The sequence below is a fragment of the Prunus dulcis genome, unplaced genomic scaffold (genome assembly GCF_902201215.1).
Source record: "Prunus dulcis unplaced genomic scaffold, ALMONDv2, whole genome shotgun sequence".
NCBI lineage: Eukaryota > Viridiplantae > Streptophyta > Magnoliopsida > Rosales > Rosaceae > Prunus > Prunus dulcis.
In genome coordinates this window covers 1-15415 of record NW_023010224.1, presented here as the reverse complement: position 1 = coordinate 15415, position 15415 = coordinate 1, and the positions used below count along the sequence as shown (strand labels likewise).

At 39.5% G+C, this 15415-nt stretch overlaps 2 protein-coding genes across 2 annotated transcripts; one reads left to right on the top strand and one right to left on the bottom strand.

Annotated features, from left to right (window-relative positions):
- Nucleotides 1-5776: 5776 nt before the first annotated feature.
- On the bottom strand, nt 5777-6616 carry LOC117613233. Its single transcript, XM_034341857.1, has one exon. It carries the CDS (start codon nt 6614-6616, stop codon nt 5777-5779), a length of 840 nt encoding a protein of 279 aa, XP_034197748.1.
- A 4217-nt stretch (nt 6617-10833) lies between these two features.
- On the top strand, nt 10834-15383 carry LOC117613235 (ATP-dependent Clp protease proteolytic subunit-related protein 4, chloroplastic-like). The gene is made up of 7 exons (XM_034341859.1): nt 10834-11161; nt 11342-11545; nt 12573-12628; nt 12751-12877; nt 13048-13125; nt 13787-13900; nt 13986-15383. The coding sequence occupies exons 1-7, from the start codon at nt 10898-10900 to the stop codon at nt 14058-14060; spliced, it is 918 nt and encodes a 305-aa protein (XP_034197750.1). The 5' UTR covers nt 10834-10897; the 3' UTR covers nt 14061-15383.
- The last annotated feature ends 32 nt before the right edge of the window (nt 15384-15415 follow it).

The window sequence follows — 15415 nt, the reverse complement described above, 5'->3', positions numbered from 1 at the left end:
GTCCTCCTTCTGCGGGTGGTCCTTCCAGCTTCATACCCATATTGACATCTCAGATTCTGTACATGTATGTGAAAGAAGTTGCAGGATGTTTTGTCGTATTGTGAATCTTGAAACTGCCTAAGCAGTTTTTGCGTAACATGGCACAATTTTTGACATTTTGCTCACCACGCGATAAAGTGGGGTGATTTTGTAGTAGGTTGCAGGGTGTTCATTTATGTAACGGAATTCAATTGTACTTGTCTTCCATGGTAGAAGGGCTGTATTCACTTTCCTTTGTTAGAACTAATTGTTGACATTCTGTGCTTAACAAATTCCTGTAAATCCATAATTTGGCACAAGTTGCAGCGAAATGCAATTTTTTGGGGCCACCCACATTGTAGCTTTTCCCATTATTTTATCGCCACTATAGCGAAATATTCGACTCTCATTTGGCAATATATTAGGGTGTTCATTTTCGTGACAGTTGAAATTATATATTGGGTGGCTATGTCATGGACCTGTAAACATGAGACGACAGTGCATTGTCGACTGTTTAGTTTAGTTTAGTTTAGTTAGGTTGAATACTTTGTTTTGTATATGCATTTTTGAAATCCGATCCGGACGGAAATGTCGGGGTTGGTTAGCACAAACATTATCATTAACGCTCGGTTGGGCCAATTACAAGCTCAAATATTCTATTGTTTGACGTCATTGAGTTGTAGTTTTGGGAGGTCCCTCACCGTCAAATATTTAGTTATTTCTCATGTTTACGTGGAATAATTGGTCTGACGATTGAGGCTGCATAAGAGTTGATACCAAAATACCTGAGCCTGGGGTTATTGGCTATGCCTTTTGTGTTTGCCTTTTCAAACCAAGATGAAACCAATAGAAAACGACCATCTCTGCCATCACTGATTTAGAATAAATAAAACCTGTTCCATTACATCCATAACCTAACCAACTTTAACCTGCCAACTGTAGATGACCAGGAGTCCTATTACATTTGGAAAACAACAAATAAATGACCATTCCAACCAAGAAAACAGAGACCCAAAACCATGGGTTTTTCATCTTTCCTTTTCCAGCGTGTTGTTCTTCTTCCAAGCGGTTTATTTTCCTAAGCAAGCCTGGAATGATGTGCTTCGATCTGTCACACATCTCTGGGTCAGCCCATTCCCAAAATGTACATCCATTCCTCTGCAGAAACGGAAGCAATGTTTTCAAACAAAGACAGCCAGCATCAGATTTGGAATACAGACAATTCCCAAATGTCAGCTAAAACTTACACATAAATAAACTTACCCTTGCACATACTTGAAACCTCCTTCCAGGATGAGAAACCGTCCACGATGTATGCGTTTTGACAACGTTCCCACAGTAGCACAGCCGTGAACACACTGAACTCGCAGCTTCCATTTCCCAGCGAGATCTTGAAGTCGCGTCTTGACCGGGCAACTGAGACGTCACTGACTCACCCTCACCGGTACGGAGGCTCCTCCTACTCATCTTCTTGTTTTGGAGGGTATGAATTGTTGTTCACGTTGTGCGATATTTAGGGTGCTGAAGAGGGTCATCCCAAATTGAAAGGGTTACACTTGCATGTGCACAATGTTTCAGTAACATGGTGTGAGTGCACAAACATGAAACCTGGAGTTAATGGGGTGTTTTTAAAAAGGAAATTTTTTTTTTTTTCCAATATTTACCATTCCCAACAGTAAGTATAGATTGGGCCCAATGGTATTCATAGCCTTAGTTTATGACAGATGCGGCATGGTATACACTTGCAGATACAGTACATGCCATTCTTAGTTGTTTTTATATTGGTTTATGAATGACGGATTGGTAGGACAGTGGTACTATATTGGTATCATATTGTAACTTTATTGTATCGCTATTGATTTGTATTGGTTTTATAATGCCCGATATTGGTGTTATATTGGCATTCCAATGTAACCTCAGCATTATTTGACATTGGTACAGCTATTATAACATTTTTTATACTGTCTTACGTATTGGTTTTGCAATGTCATTGAACAAGTCTACAAATATGGACGATGTGGAAGGTAATTACGTTATATCGAATATGAAATGAATGCAGCCAAACTACATCAACTGCAGTTATCAAAGTTCCTGCATACAACACAAAAGAAAGGCCCCTGAAACGTACATATAATACGAAGGCCACCTCAACCTGGCAGCATACAAAAGCCAGGTGAAACTTACACAAGACAAAATGTACAAAGAGGTGACCTCAAACTTACAGAATACAATCTTAACAAAGACGGCCCCTGCAGCTTACATTAAACATATGTACCAACGAGGCCCCCTTTCCCCAACAGAAAACATCCGAAACAAAAAAAAAGGGCACCTCATACATATATATTACAAAAAGAGGCCACGTCAAAACGTCCACTGTCCTGGGTTTGTCCCCAATAGTAGCCATGGTAATATTACAAGGCAAACCCTCTCGCTGTGGACCAATTTCGAGTTGCATACCCGTCAAATGCGGCGACCGCGACCCATTAAGTTCATGACCCCTCCCACAGTGATGTCCCACTTTCCTTCTGCATCCCCAATTTGTGCAAACTTCCTAAATAGTTCGAAGCCGGATTCCAGTTGTTGTTGCTTCAGCTGCGCCATTTCGTCTGATTCTTTGAATGCAATAACTGCACTGGCAGGGGCATTTTCAATTCTACCTCTGACAGCCTTCATATGTAGAAGATGCATCCGGGCTTGATAACGCGCCCGAATTGTGTGCTTTTTTATGACACCCCACCTAGCTTGGCCCTCTTTAATTTTGCTAACTATGTCTGCATGGAGATTTTTCCAGAACATGGTATTGGCTCGACATTGCTGCAGTCCATGGTCCCAGTCTTCAGTGTCTGCTGTTGCTGCTTTGGCAGGTGTTTCAGTGTCCCCTCCTTCAGTAATGGCAAGGGTTGGGTTTGGTGTGGGGTTGGGGTCCATGGGTGTTGGGTATTTACTGTGGGTTGGTGTGGCCATTAGTTTGACCAAACTGCCATTCATTGTGATGTAGGTGAAATAGCTGCGCAGGCAGGCAGGGGGGGTTTGACGGAGTAAGTGTGATGGAAATGTTGGGTGGATGCAGCTGGGTTACAATTAAATAGTGGGAGGTATTAATGACCAGGAGTAAATGACTGTCATGAAGAGGCGGGAGTTATTGGCGGCAGTTGTTGGGTCCAATTTTAGGCGGGAGTTATTGGCGGGAGTTGTTGGGCAACACATTTGACTTGGCCTGTGCATATTAACAGCTGTATATAACTATTCTTTACCATTGGTTGGTGGTTGTTGTATGGGACCCATGTTGAATTTGCAATTTATTCCTTTTGTCCTCTTTCCCCAATTTCCCTCATGTACCAAAACTACAAATTGTCCCAAATATATGAGTACGGTAATTTGACAAGTAATTGGCCAATTACAAAAATGGACCATGAAAGTATTTGTAGGTAGATTCATCCCACCTGACGTTGACAGGTGTGTATTTTCGTATTTGGCCCGACTGTAATGGGCATTTGACAATGCTGTCAGTGACAGAGAGGAGTAATGACTGAAGACTGATTTTGTAATGTAGTCATTGAAAGCAATATAAAACAGACAACTCCTTCTATATAAGAGGGTCTAACCTACTCATTCAATTCCATATATATCATACACCAAAGCTGTACTAAATCTCACCCTATTGTTGGTAACGAAAAGGAAGCTCCAGATTGATTTTGTAACGTTAACTGTTTTTCAGGGTGCATGTGTGCGTTATCCCCATTTGAAGTTGAAGATGTCAGACGTAATCCCTCCAAACGAGGTTGTTAGTTACCCAGGAGACCAGCCATGGCATGTCCCTTTCCCATCTCCACCCGGGACTCCAAATAACGATCCCACGTCATCCGGAAGTGAGGCAGACAACATTGATCCGCTAAAGAAAATAGCTGAAGTGAAGCATCACCTCCAATATTTGTGTACGGCAGCGGATTGGTGGGAAACCAAATGCGATATTCATGGCCAGGTGATGGGCAACTTGACGAACAAGCTGAACAAAGCATTTGCTAGAGAAGTTAAGCAAACAATGAAAGCCGAAAGTCGAAGCGCGAAGTTAGCCTCGTTGGCGTTACAATTGGAAGAAACAAAGAAAGATGCTGTCCAAAAATTCACTGAATCTGAAGAATTTAACCATGAACTGGTTGAATGTTTTAACAATGGGTTCGAGATGTTACGGGATTATGCTTCCGTCGTGTCACCAGACTACAATTGGAGCGAAATAGATGTTGGTGGTGTGTGGCAGGGGCTGAATAAGGGTGGCCAGGGAATGGCTGATCATATCCTTGTGCATGCAGCGAGGAAGAAGACCAAAGAATTGGATCTATTCATGGACCTGTAAACATGGTGATTTTGTGGAAGGGTTTCTGTAGCTGGGTCAGGGTACGTACGTGTGGAATCATTTTGTATGTATTTGGTGGCTTTTGTATGAATGTGGTGCCTTGTTTACGCCTTCCTCTTATTCTCACCGTTGAGTGGGAAATTACTTAGTTTGTATACATATGAAGTACTGTAACGTGGAGGTGTGCTTATGAAACGTTTATTGGCCTCATATTAGAAGCATAACGGGTGTATATTGTGTTTGTATTGTATAATTATTGACACATATTGTAATCGTATTGTGATTATAGTACTGTTATATTGCTGCTTTATGGAAATACACCTCATATTATAGCCTCTACATCTGAGTACTTAAAAACAGTGACTCTAGCAATGGTCGTGTATATGGAGGGGTTCGGACAGATCGATGGTTATGACGCGCGGAATATCCATGGAAATATGGGACATGTATTGATACCTTAAGGCAATTGGATACAAACCACGGACACTGTGCCCAACAATATAGAACACTAATAACTGACTTTGTTATTTTGCAAAACAGGTTGGATTGGAAGAGTTATAGGTACCAGAGTCCATAGGCACTAATCACACACAAATGGGGAAGGGTTTGTTCCTCTGTGTGTGTGACTTGAAGTGAATAATTAACTATTTGAAAAGTCCATATCACGATAGTAGTGCAGGATGTTCACCATGTGTACCTGCATGGATAGTTTCCCAAACACTATAGATAGTTTGGTCTATGGCAATCAGAACAATGAGAAATCATGAAGTACAATGACGCTCCCAGTAATTGCGTAACATTTGCATTTGAATTACGTTTTATGTACGAGATTACATTTTAGTTAGCCTTCTAGGCCCTTTCATTTGGGACAGAAACCGTTTTCATTACACTAACAATGGCCGTGCAACAAAGGTACAATACAATACCAATACGATGGCAACAAAGGTACAATACAATACCAATACGATGGCAACAAAGGTACAATACAATACCAATCCGATGCATATAAAGAGAGGACATAACGTTGTGTAGGAAAGGAAACCAAGTGATGCCAACGTGACTACAATCACATTTCACAACACCAAATCGAATACAATTTAAATGAAAATAAAAGGTACATCACAAACGAATAGAAATGCTAATCTGTATGACACATTGGCCAGTGGAACAGTGTTAAATAACAGCTGGTTTCAATAAAACAGGTACAACTGTATGTTAACAAATTGCTACTAATAATAGGCTCTCATTGCAAGGAACTTGTTACCTTGTTCCATATGCTTCACATGACCGTTTAATTGACGGACTTCCATCCCTGCAGCATCACCGAACCTATTCATGAACTTCACAGTTGATGACAAGTGAGGTACAAACTGAACAACTGTGCAATATGCGCAATTAGAGACTTCAGTTCTTGAGAGGGACAGATTGTTTGCATGTATTTCGGTAGTGGCCCTTCACACCACACCTTGAGCATTTTTTTTGCCGGGAGTCCTCTCCTTTGGAAGGTACTCTTTGCATTTTGCGCCGGCCCGGCATAACCTTACAAACAGGAGGAAGGATTTTGACATTGTTCAAATGTTCGGGAATAACCCATGTGCCTTTAGGTTGTACAGGATAAATAGATTCAGCATATGCAGCTGCCCATGTAGCTCGTGTATAATAAGAAGAGGCAAAGGAGTAGGGGTTCAAATTCAAGTGCCGACATACCGCAATAGCATGCTTGCGCGGGAGTTGCTCCAAGTCAAACTTCCTGCACGTACAACTACGGTTTGCCAAGTGCACCAGACCGTTCAAATCACCATCCAGAACATTATACTCAACATCATTGATTTTGACCACATTCATCCTTGACGCAGCGTCTAACCTCTTCCTTAACTTCTGTTCACCCAAATCAGGGCACAATGTAGAATGACATTTCATTGCTAAATCTCGACGTTCACTAAACCAAGTGAGAAGTAAATTTGTGATTTCATCGATCAAGTGTAGGACCGGAAGCATCCTTGCAAAACGAAGAACTGAATTAATGGACTCCACAATATTCGTTGTCATCACATTATAGCGTCGTCCATCACAGTGGGCCCGTGACCACTTCTGAACGCCTGCACGTAGTAGATAATTTCGCCCTCGCTCATTGTTTATCATCGAGAAGTGACGATTGAACTCCGCTAGACGATAAGACTTCGCTGCCCTTATAAAATACCCCAATATCGGATCCCGTTGCTTCAAGTGAAATGAGGCTTTCATATTGCCCTTCAAGTGATAAAAGCAAATACCATGGCTTGCCCCAGGAAAACCTCTACGCAACCCATGTTGTATGCTAACATTGCGATCAGATATGACAACAAGATTCGAGCAATCACCAATTGCACAATGTAATTTTCTCAAAAACCACTCCCATGCTGCATCGGTCTCCAAATCTCCAATCCCAAAGGCAACAGGATATATGTTGCGATTTCAGTCAAATGCGGTCGCAACAAACAAAACACCTTTATACTTGCACTTCAAATGGGTAGCATCAACAGCAATCACGGGCCGCATTGACGACTTAAATCCTCGTATGCATGCACCAATGGACATAAAAAAATATAAGAAGTGGTCGGCTGCATCAGTCTCAATGTATGTCAAAGTTCCCGGATTTTTACGCTCCAACTCATAACAATAGGAAGGGAGAAGGGAATACGACTCTTCTGCAGACCCTCTCATTGTTTTGAAAGCTAACTCTCGGCTTCTCCAAGCCGTAGAGTAGCTTATGCTGACACCAAATTTTTTTTTTCACATCTGTCTTTATATCAGCTGCAGTATAAATGCTGCGCGAATCCTGAAATCTCCATTTAACACAGTCAGACACCAATTCGGCCGTAGCTTGAGGATGGTGACTGCTTACAAACCTCAGATCACATTCATGAAGTGGATCGTATTTAACAACCTTAAACTCATGTAATCCAACTTTATATGCCCGAAGTTTCCAAGGGCAAGGCACCTGCCAACAACGAACACAAAACCGACGCTTCCCAGATTGGACTGTTCTGAACCGAAAGTGGCCTCTAATTGCTGCTAAACTGATTGTTTTTAAAAGGGCAATCTTATTTGGATAAACTCGGCCAACCTTCAAATTTGCTTCCCAATTTATGCACGAAAGGCCTCCACCATAACCAATATATTCCACACTCTCACCATGCTTCGAATCAACCCGAATTGTATGCATTTCACTCGAACTTGATTGCCGGAGAGGTTCAGATTGCACCTGTCTACACTGCACAGTGGAGGGTTCCACATTGCTGTCCTCATGAGGATGCACAATTGGTGCAGAGTACGGTTCCTCTTTATTGCTAGGTTGATACAAATCAGCAACTATGTTTTCACCGCTTTCAAAATGAACTTCTTGAACCCAATCACTCCAATTAAAACCATTCCCACCATTTTCAGTTTCATTGTCCGAAATTACCACATTTCTTCGTTCCACAACAAAGGTAGCAGGAGCATTGCTACTCTCAACGCTTACAATGCCATTGCACCCTTCAATACCATGACCTTCAATATTTTTCAAGCTTGCTACTAAAGGGGTTATTTTAGAGGCCATAACATCTGTGTTGTACTTGAGAAAATATTGAACATCATCATTGTCTTCAACCCTTATGTGCTTACTGACAGATGCGGATACAGGAACTGAATACTTCAATGTGACACTATATTTCGTGGGCTCTGCATCCATGATCTTATAAATGCGTTGAACAAGTTCGGAAAACGTTACGTTCCGTGACACTATTATGCCTTTAGCCTCCCCACCTTCATAACTCTCAATGTTATCCTTCTTAACCCAATTTCCATTGTAGCATACCAAAATTCCAACTGTATCCATTTCTGCAAAAAACATAAATAATTACTACACCGATTCATAACACTAAAAAATACAAAATAGATGAATAAAAACATGCACAACAATCATTCCACTACACATATCATCTTCTAAATCCTCAAATCTTCAAAAGTTAATTGTAGCTGCTTCAACAATTAACTTTTATTCCTTTTTGTTTTTTCTCTGATTTTGAAGATGATATCTGTGGGTTCCAAGTTATTAACAAACTAACATACACATACAATGGCAGAAATATGAACCCTCTAACCCTCCAAGTCTTTTGCACAAATGTAAACACCTTCAACAAAAGGATCAGGGAAGCTGAAAGCGTATAATGTAGTACAAGCTGAATTACCAAATTCGAAACCAACACACACAAACTATACTTCTTACCAAAACAAACCCAGAATGCCAATAAATTCCCCCCATTAGCATCTAAATTGAGCCTAACACTAGCCGTATTTACAAATTTGTAGGCCAGACAAAGTTAACCTATGATTTTTCTTTGTGCTGTTATTTTCACCATTATCAAACACATTGCACTACATTATACACGCATTCGGTCAATTTTAAACAAAATTCAAGTTCACCAGACAGCTCCCACTGCAGATAATATCACAAACTATGAATTTCAACATATCACAACAAGTGCAAACTGAAAATTTAAGCTTTTATGCCCTCTGTGGTGAAAAGGGGCTGAACGATTTCATAATACACATACACTACCAAACCAATATCACAACTCACATCCGTTCACAACGACACCGGAAGTCGCCACTTTCCCTTCTCTGTGGAATCGCAGCAGTCAGCTCGATCTGGAGGTCAACAATGGAGGCCGTGCCCTCCGGCTTCGCTGCGCCCAAACTAGGGTCCCAAGTTTGAGGACATCTGGGTTAGGACGATGGATGGGTTGCGAACTGGATTGCTCAGTGGGAACATGTCTCCCAACCTGGAGTTCCCCCAATTTTTGCCAACCTTCCAACACAGAGGAGAGAGAGTTGAGCTGAGTTCAGACAAGTTCCCTTTCAGAAAAGGGGTGGCAACGGGTTGATACATGTGCTTTTATATAGAGGGCAGTTTGGTCATTTCACGTTCACAAGTGATTATATCAGAACACAATTTGTAACCTAATTATTTCAGAATACCACTTTTGAAAAGTGATTATATCAGCTTATTTCCCTTTCTTTTTTTAGTCCAAATGAATGCCCCATGTTTGGTATGCTTCACTATGCCTCACTGGACTGGATTGAGTTAAATAATACTTGAAACCCATGTTTGGTAAGGGAGGGGATTATCTTAAATGAGATTATATAGTCCAATAGTTAAAAAAAGCCCGGACTCGTACAGCTAATATAGTGAACCCAAAATTGGGTTTGCAAAATAGGACGCTTGCTGTTTTGAACACGCGAGTCCGACTTCCTTATCGCTTAACCCCACCACAAATCCAATCAACGAAAAACAGTGCCCAACGCTCCATCCTAGATTTCTTCTGAGAACGATCCCAACCGCCAGCATAACCTAGAACCATCTCTCTTCGCCATCTGAGTCCAATTCGTAGCAGCTCCAAAGAAAAAAAAGAAAAGCAGAAAATAATGAAACCAGAAACAGAGAGAAAAAAAAAAAGGAAATAGGAAGAAAAGAAAAGAAGAAAAAATCTGGGTCTGTGTACTTTTGATACTGCTCCTATTTGGGTACTTTCTTACTTGCTAATGATGTTTTGGGGTGTCTAGAAATCGCTTGAGCTTTGTTGAGTTGGCGTAGTTCATTTTCATTCGAAGACATCCTTCGTTGCGCTCAGACAATGAAGATGGCGGTGCTGGAAAAAATGGAGCCATCTTGCTACTATTGCCAAATTGCTCATCTTGGATTACAGGGTATGATGCCCTGCTTGGTGGAGACCCACAGAAAAATGGTGGCGATGAAGCCAGTTGGTTACTGGATCTCACCTCACAATTGAGGAAAGGAAAAAAAAAACAGAACAGAAAGAAAAGATGGAGAAGAGGAGAATAAATAAAAGAGTGAAAAACAAGAAAAATAAGAATAAAATACTAGAAAAAAAAAAAACAGGGAGAGAGAAATAGAGCTGGCAGGGCCTGATAGGGGTGGGGCTCTTTAAAAAAAAAAAATTTTTTTTTTTTTGGGTAACTCTTTTTTAATATTCATTATTTTAATATTTAAATTAATTAAAAATCAAACATAAATAAATAATTATACAACCCAACTCTTTTTCAATTCACACGGGTTGGGTTGTATAATTATTTCTTTCGGTTTAGTTTTTAATTAATTTAAATATTTAAATAATTATTTTTTAGTCCGACACAGCACCAAACATAGGTATTCACTATTTTTATAATTAAGCTTCTTAGTCCGATGCAGCACCAAACGTAGGTCAGTACTTAATCCAGCTTAAGCCAATCCGAGTTAATCCAAGACAATCCCAGGATTTAATCCCGTCCATAATAATCCGCCGTACCAAACAACCCCTTAATGAACATATATTGGGCTGGAGCCTCCCTCTTTTGTGGGCTCAAGATTGTTTTAACCCGAATTAAAACCAAAAGCCCAATCTATTTTGTTTCAATATCTTCTTCCATTATTCTCTTTTCCAGTTTTCACATACTCACAGTTGGCCACAGCCTTCTCCAGTTAAAGAGCGCTCCAAACCATCAATGGAGGTCGCCACCACGGCTTCAAGCTTCGCGCTTCACACGCGCATGTTAGCATCGCCAACCACTCGCCGAGCCCTAAGCTCTAGCCGCACCCAAACGACGTCGTCCCCTACCCTTCCCAGAGCTTCCCTCTCCACCAATTTCCTCTCTCCCTTCGCCGGCACCAGCATCTCCTCCGAATTTTCCGGCCACAAGCTCCGCCCCTCGAGCCTCAACCCAGCGTCGTTCCGTGGCTACAAGCCCAAACGCGGTGTCGTCACCATGGTACTCCCCCAACTACCTTCCCACATTTAATTCTCAATTTTGCTTTTGTTTTTTCCTTTCATTTTAAATATAATAAATTTAGGTCAATTTTAATTACCCTCCAATAAATTTGAGATTTTGGGTAATGGGTAGTGTTGTTATTGATTATTGTATAATGAAGTTTGAAATTTGTGTGTTTAGGTTATTCCGTTTCAAAGAGGAAGTGCATGGGAGCAACCGCCTCCAGACCTGGCATCATATCTGTACAAAAATCGAATTGTGTACTTGGGCATGTCACTTGTTCCTTCAGTGACGGAGTTGATACTGGCGGAGTTTCTCTACCTTCAGTATGAAGATGAAACGAAGCCCATTTACTTGTACGTAAATTCCACTGGAACAACCAAGGTTAACATTCAGGACCCTTCATTTATTTTTCGCTAGTTCTAGTGTTACTCTCTGCTTGTTTAACAGATTGGCATGATTGAAGGACGACCAAACTTAATAGTCAGCAGCCTTTTATTATTAAGTTATGATAGTACGATATAACTAGAATATGACGGGACCAATGTTTGGTCATAGATGAAAGGTCGATGCCGGGGAGGCAATAATGGGTTCGCCTTTGTTGTCAATTTTGTATGCGTATCTATGGTTTTACATTTTGATGGTATTGGTCAATTCATCACGTGGTAGTAGCTACGGAGTGCATGCTTATTTGCGTGATTGTGCATATATGGTGAGATATGAGAAAAGAAATTGTGTTTGGTAATTGTGCTGATAGCTCATTCCAGCAGTTGCTTCGATGTTGGTGTTAGAGCCAGAGGTAGTTATAGTAGTGCTAATGGCTTGGTTCCAATCTTTTAAAATAGCGGTTCTGATACAATCATAGGTGATTCCAACTTGTGGTGGTTGCAAAGAAGAAGGTTTGTGATTGATTCTCATGGTGGGATAGTGGTAGTTGTAAGGATTTCGTAGTAATATCTACATTTGTTGCAGCAGGATTATCATAAGGTAACCTTCTTTAGAAAGAACTTAGTTAAAGAATGTATGATTTGTAACTACACTTTTAGTTTTCTCTTGTGTGGTGGTTTTTGGGCTTCTTCCACAGTCGTAATTCAAATTCTTTTGCGACAAGTGTTACATTTTTAATCAATTTGCTGGCAGGTGTGTTAGGACTTGGGAGAAACAGAAATTCTTGTCTTCTTTAGCTGTTAGCCCTTTTTTCTGCGCATCCGTTTCACTTTGACCAACAAACAGTGTAGTTGCTTTATAACTATATAAGTAAAGTATAGTAATTCTCATATTACGTCCCTTCTGCATCTACTGTTAATAGAACAATGAAGATTGTTAAAAAATTGTGCCTTGTTTGTTTTTCTTCTTTTATTTCCATACAATAGTTGTTCATTTTATATGACTCTTCTCTTGTATTCTTCAGGGTGGTGAGAAGTTAGGTTACGAAACAGAGGCTTTTGCAATATATGATGTCATGAGGTCATCCATCTCTATTCTTCTGTTAGGTCATGCATTCATGTTGATCAATACTAGTTTCCATCACTTTAGAGATGATCTGAATTTTCCCCCGAAAGATTAAAACAAATTTCTAACCGCTGCAGGTATGTCAAACCACCTATATTTACTCTGTGTGTTGGTAACGCTTGGGGAGAAGCTGCCTTACTTTTGGCTGCTGGTTCGAAAGGAAACCGTTCTGCTTTACCCTCATCAACAATCATGATGAAGCAGGTTCTATATTTATCACAAATTTTTTTAGCTCTAAAATTCTGTACTATCTGGCATGTTTCTTACTTTTTATTGCAAGGCAGGAATTAGTACTTTTTATCTTGTTTAGTGGAACTTATACATGGTTTAAATTTTACATTAACCTTTTGTCTTCTTTCTTTATCTATATGTAGCCAATTGCAAGGTTTCAAGGTCAAGCAACAGATATTGAACTTGCAAGAAGGGAAGTGAGGAATGTTAAAGATGAGTTGGTAAGATTGACGGTCACCAGCATGTCTCCCTTTCTTCACTGTGTTCTCATTGACTGGTTTGAATGCTGGTTAGATTGCTTATAAGTTTTAAAAATTTTGAAGAATCGCAGACTTCTTTGTAACTTGAGCTCATTTCTGTTCTATTCTTCCATTTTTCTCTTTTCTGTAGCATGTTTATTAATTTTGCAGAATTTACTCTCTTGAATGTTTGTTGAGTTTGGGAGTATTTATATTTTACCATGAAACAATTTGCTCTCTGTATAAGATTACAGAATTTAGCTCAGGTGTAATAATTAATGGGAAAGTAAACGAAAAGAAGGAAAAAGGAAAGACTGGTTTCATTATTTCTTCAGCTTCTACTTCAGTCCTCATTGATGAATAGACAAATAGATGAAACAAATCCGTTGATTAAAACAAGCAATAACAAAAAGAATCTTCTTTACGGAGAGCATCCCCATCGTTCCTTTTCAAATAAATATATTATTAAATGTTCTTTGAACATACGGTGGTATGTTAAACATCTGTGTGTTGAGTCCATAAGTGAATAATTCTATGAAATTTTCATTTGAATGTGCATTTTGACATTCATGCAAACAATAAAATGCATTTAAACATGAGGTGACTTATCAACTCAATGTTTATTGTTTAATTTGTGTTCTAGGTTAAGCTCTTTTCAAAGCATCTTGGAAAGTCAACTGAGCAAATTGAAGCAGACATTAGACGTCCGAAATATTTTAGTCCTAGTGAAGCAGTTGAATATGGCATCATAGACAAGGTACTTCCAATAGAAAGAGTTATTACATTTTTAGTCTAATTCATACCAAACCAATATTTACCCATTTTCAATTGTTTTTTTCCAGGTACTGTACAATGAAAGGACTACCGAAGACAGAGGAGTTGTCTCAGACCTGAAAAAAGCACAACTTATTCCGTAGGAAGACTGAATGATCCTCAGAAGGAATATTCAGGTACAGGGAAATAATGAGTTATTGTCAGATTGTAAGTTAGTGATGTTCAATTTTTTTATTTTTTTTTTCATTACATGAAATTTATAATGGCTAATATTTGAGTATGAAAATCAAGTGGAATTTTGTCAGAAATTGTCCTAAACTTTCTGAACTTCTATGCAATGCATGTTTTCTGTTGTTCAATAATTTTGACGGCTTCAGGAGAGTCCAATTAGTTGGGTTGTCATTCAGAACTACTGGATTTGACTTTGTTGTGCGTTAAGTTCTGGTTATTTGAGAAAGGGTGTAAAGTTCTGGTTTCATAAAAAGTTCTGGTAGTTGAGAAAGAGTGGAAAGTCCCCTTCAGTCAGCCACACGAACCCCCTGATGAGGTTGGAAACCCATGTTCTTGGATAGTGTACCACAGCACATCATTCCACAACATTGACATTATAGTTCTTTTTAGCATATTTAGTGTAATGTTGGAACCGCCACATATGCTGTGCTATGATGGCCTTTATTAAACTCAACAGGCTAGTATGGAAGAGGAACTGGGTTGTGTGGATATGTACTTTCCGTTTACTGAGAAATTTGCTCTCTCTAGTGTCGTTTTGATGCTTTTCAAACATTTTAGTGCTCACAATCACTCCCAGTTTCAATTATTAACCATTACATTGCTTTAGTATGAGTATAGATTATTCTGGAATTGGGATGTAAATGTGTGTTCTTTTCGTGGCCATACCACCTTTACCACTATTTTTCCTTATGATTCTGAAAGCGACACCTGGAATAGGTGCTGTCTAAAGTTGTTGGGTTGGCCATATGGTTAGCTTGCTTTACAGCTTACATTTGCCTTTTATTTTTTGTTGATTGCCAAAATTGGGAGTGAAGATGACTAATGAGGCAATTTTGGTTGATGGTATGCTTCGTGGCTTGTAGTTTTGGTTTCATTAACCAAAAACATAACCTTTTGCACTTTTCCTGTCATCCCAAGTTACAAGTGTAAGAGAGGGATGTGTCAAAGTAGCACATCTGAAGATATGAACCTTACACATATTTCAGTGCACTCTCTACAGTTTCTCGTCCATTATTCGCTCTAAGTGGTTGTCCCATTTATGGATGTGATGTCATTTTTGAGCCCCATTTATTTTGAAAGTCACATTCCTGGAATTATGACAGTATGAATTAGTTATTATGATAGAAAGTCTTTGTCGTTTGTAGTTGATACAAATATGTTATTATGGCGTAGATGAATTTAATCTTGGTAATAGTTATGTAATTTTATTTTAAAATGTGGATCAAGAAGCTTAAGTTAGAAAAATATTTGTCTACGATTGCTAATT

Bases quoted from the DNA above. Each gene is read 5' to 3' on its own strand.
- LOC117613235 (XM_034341859.1), top strand. From the start codon at position 10,898: ATGGAGGTCGCCACCACGGCTTCAAGCTTCGCGCTTCACACGCGCATG. The intron at 11,162-11,341 runs GTACTCCCCCAA...TTGTGTGTTTAG, and splicing joins AACGCGGTGTCGTCACCATG to GTTATTCCGTTTCAAAGAGG. The intron at 13,901-13,985 runs GTACTTCCAATA...GTTTTTTTCCAG, and splicing joins AATATGGCATCATAGACAAG to GTACTGTACAATGAAAGGAC.
- LOC117613233 (XM_034341857.1), bottom strand. From the start codon at position 6,616: ATGAAAGCCTCATTTCACTTGAAGCAACGGGATCCGATATTGGGGTAT.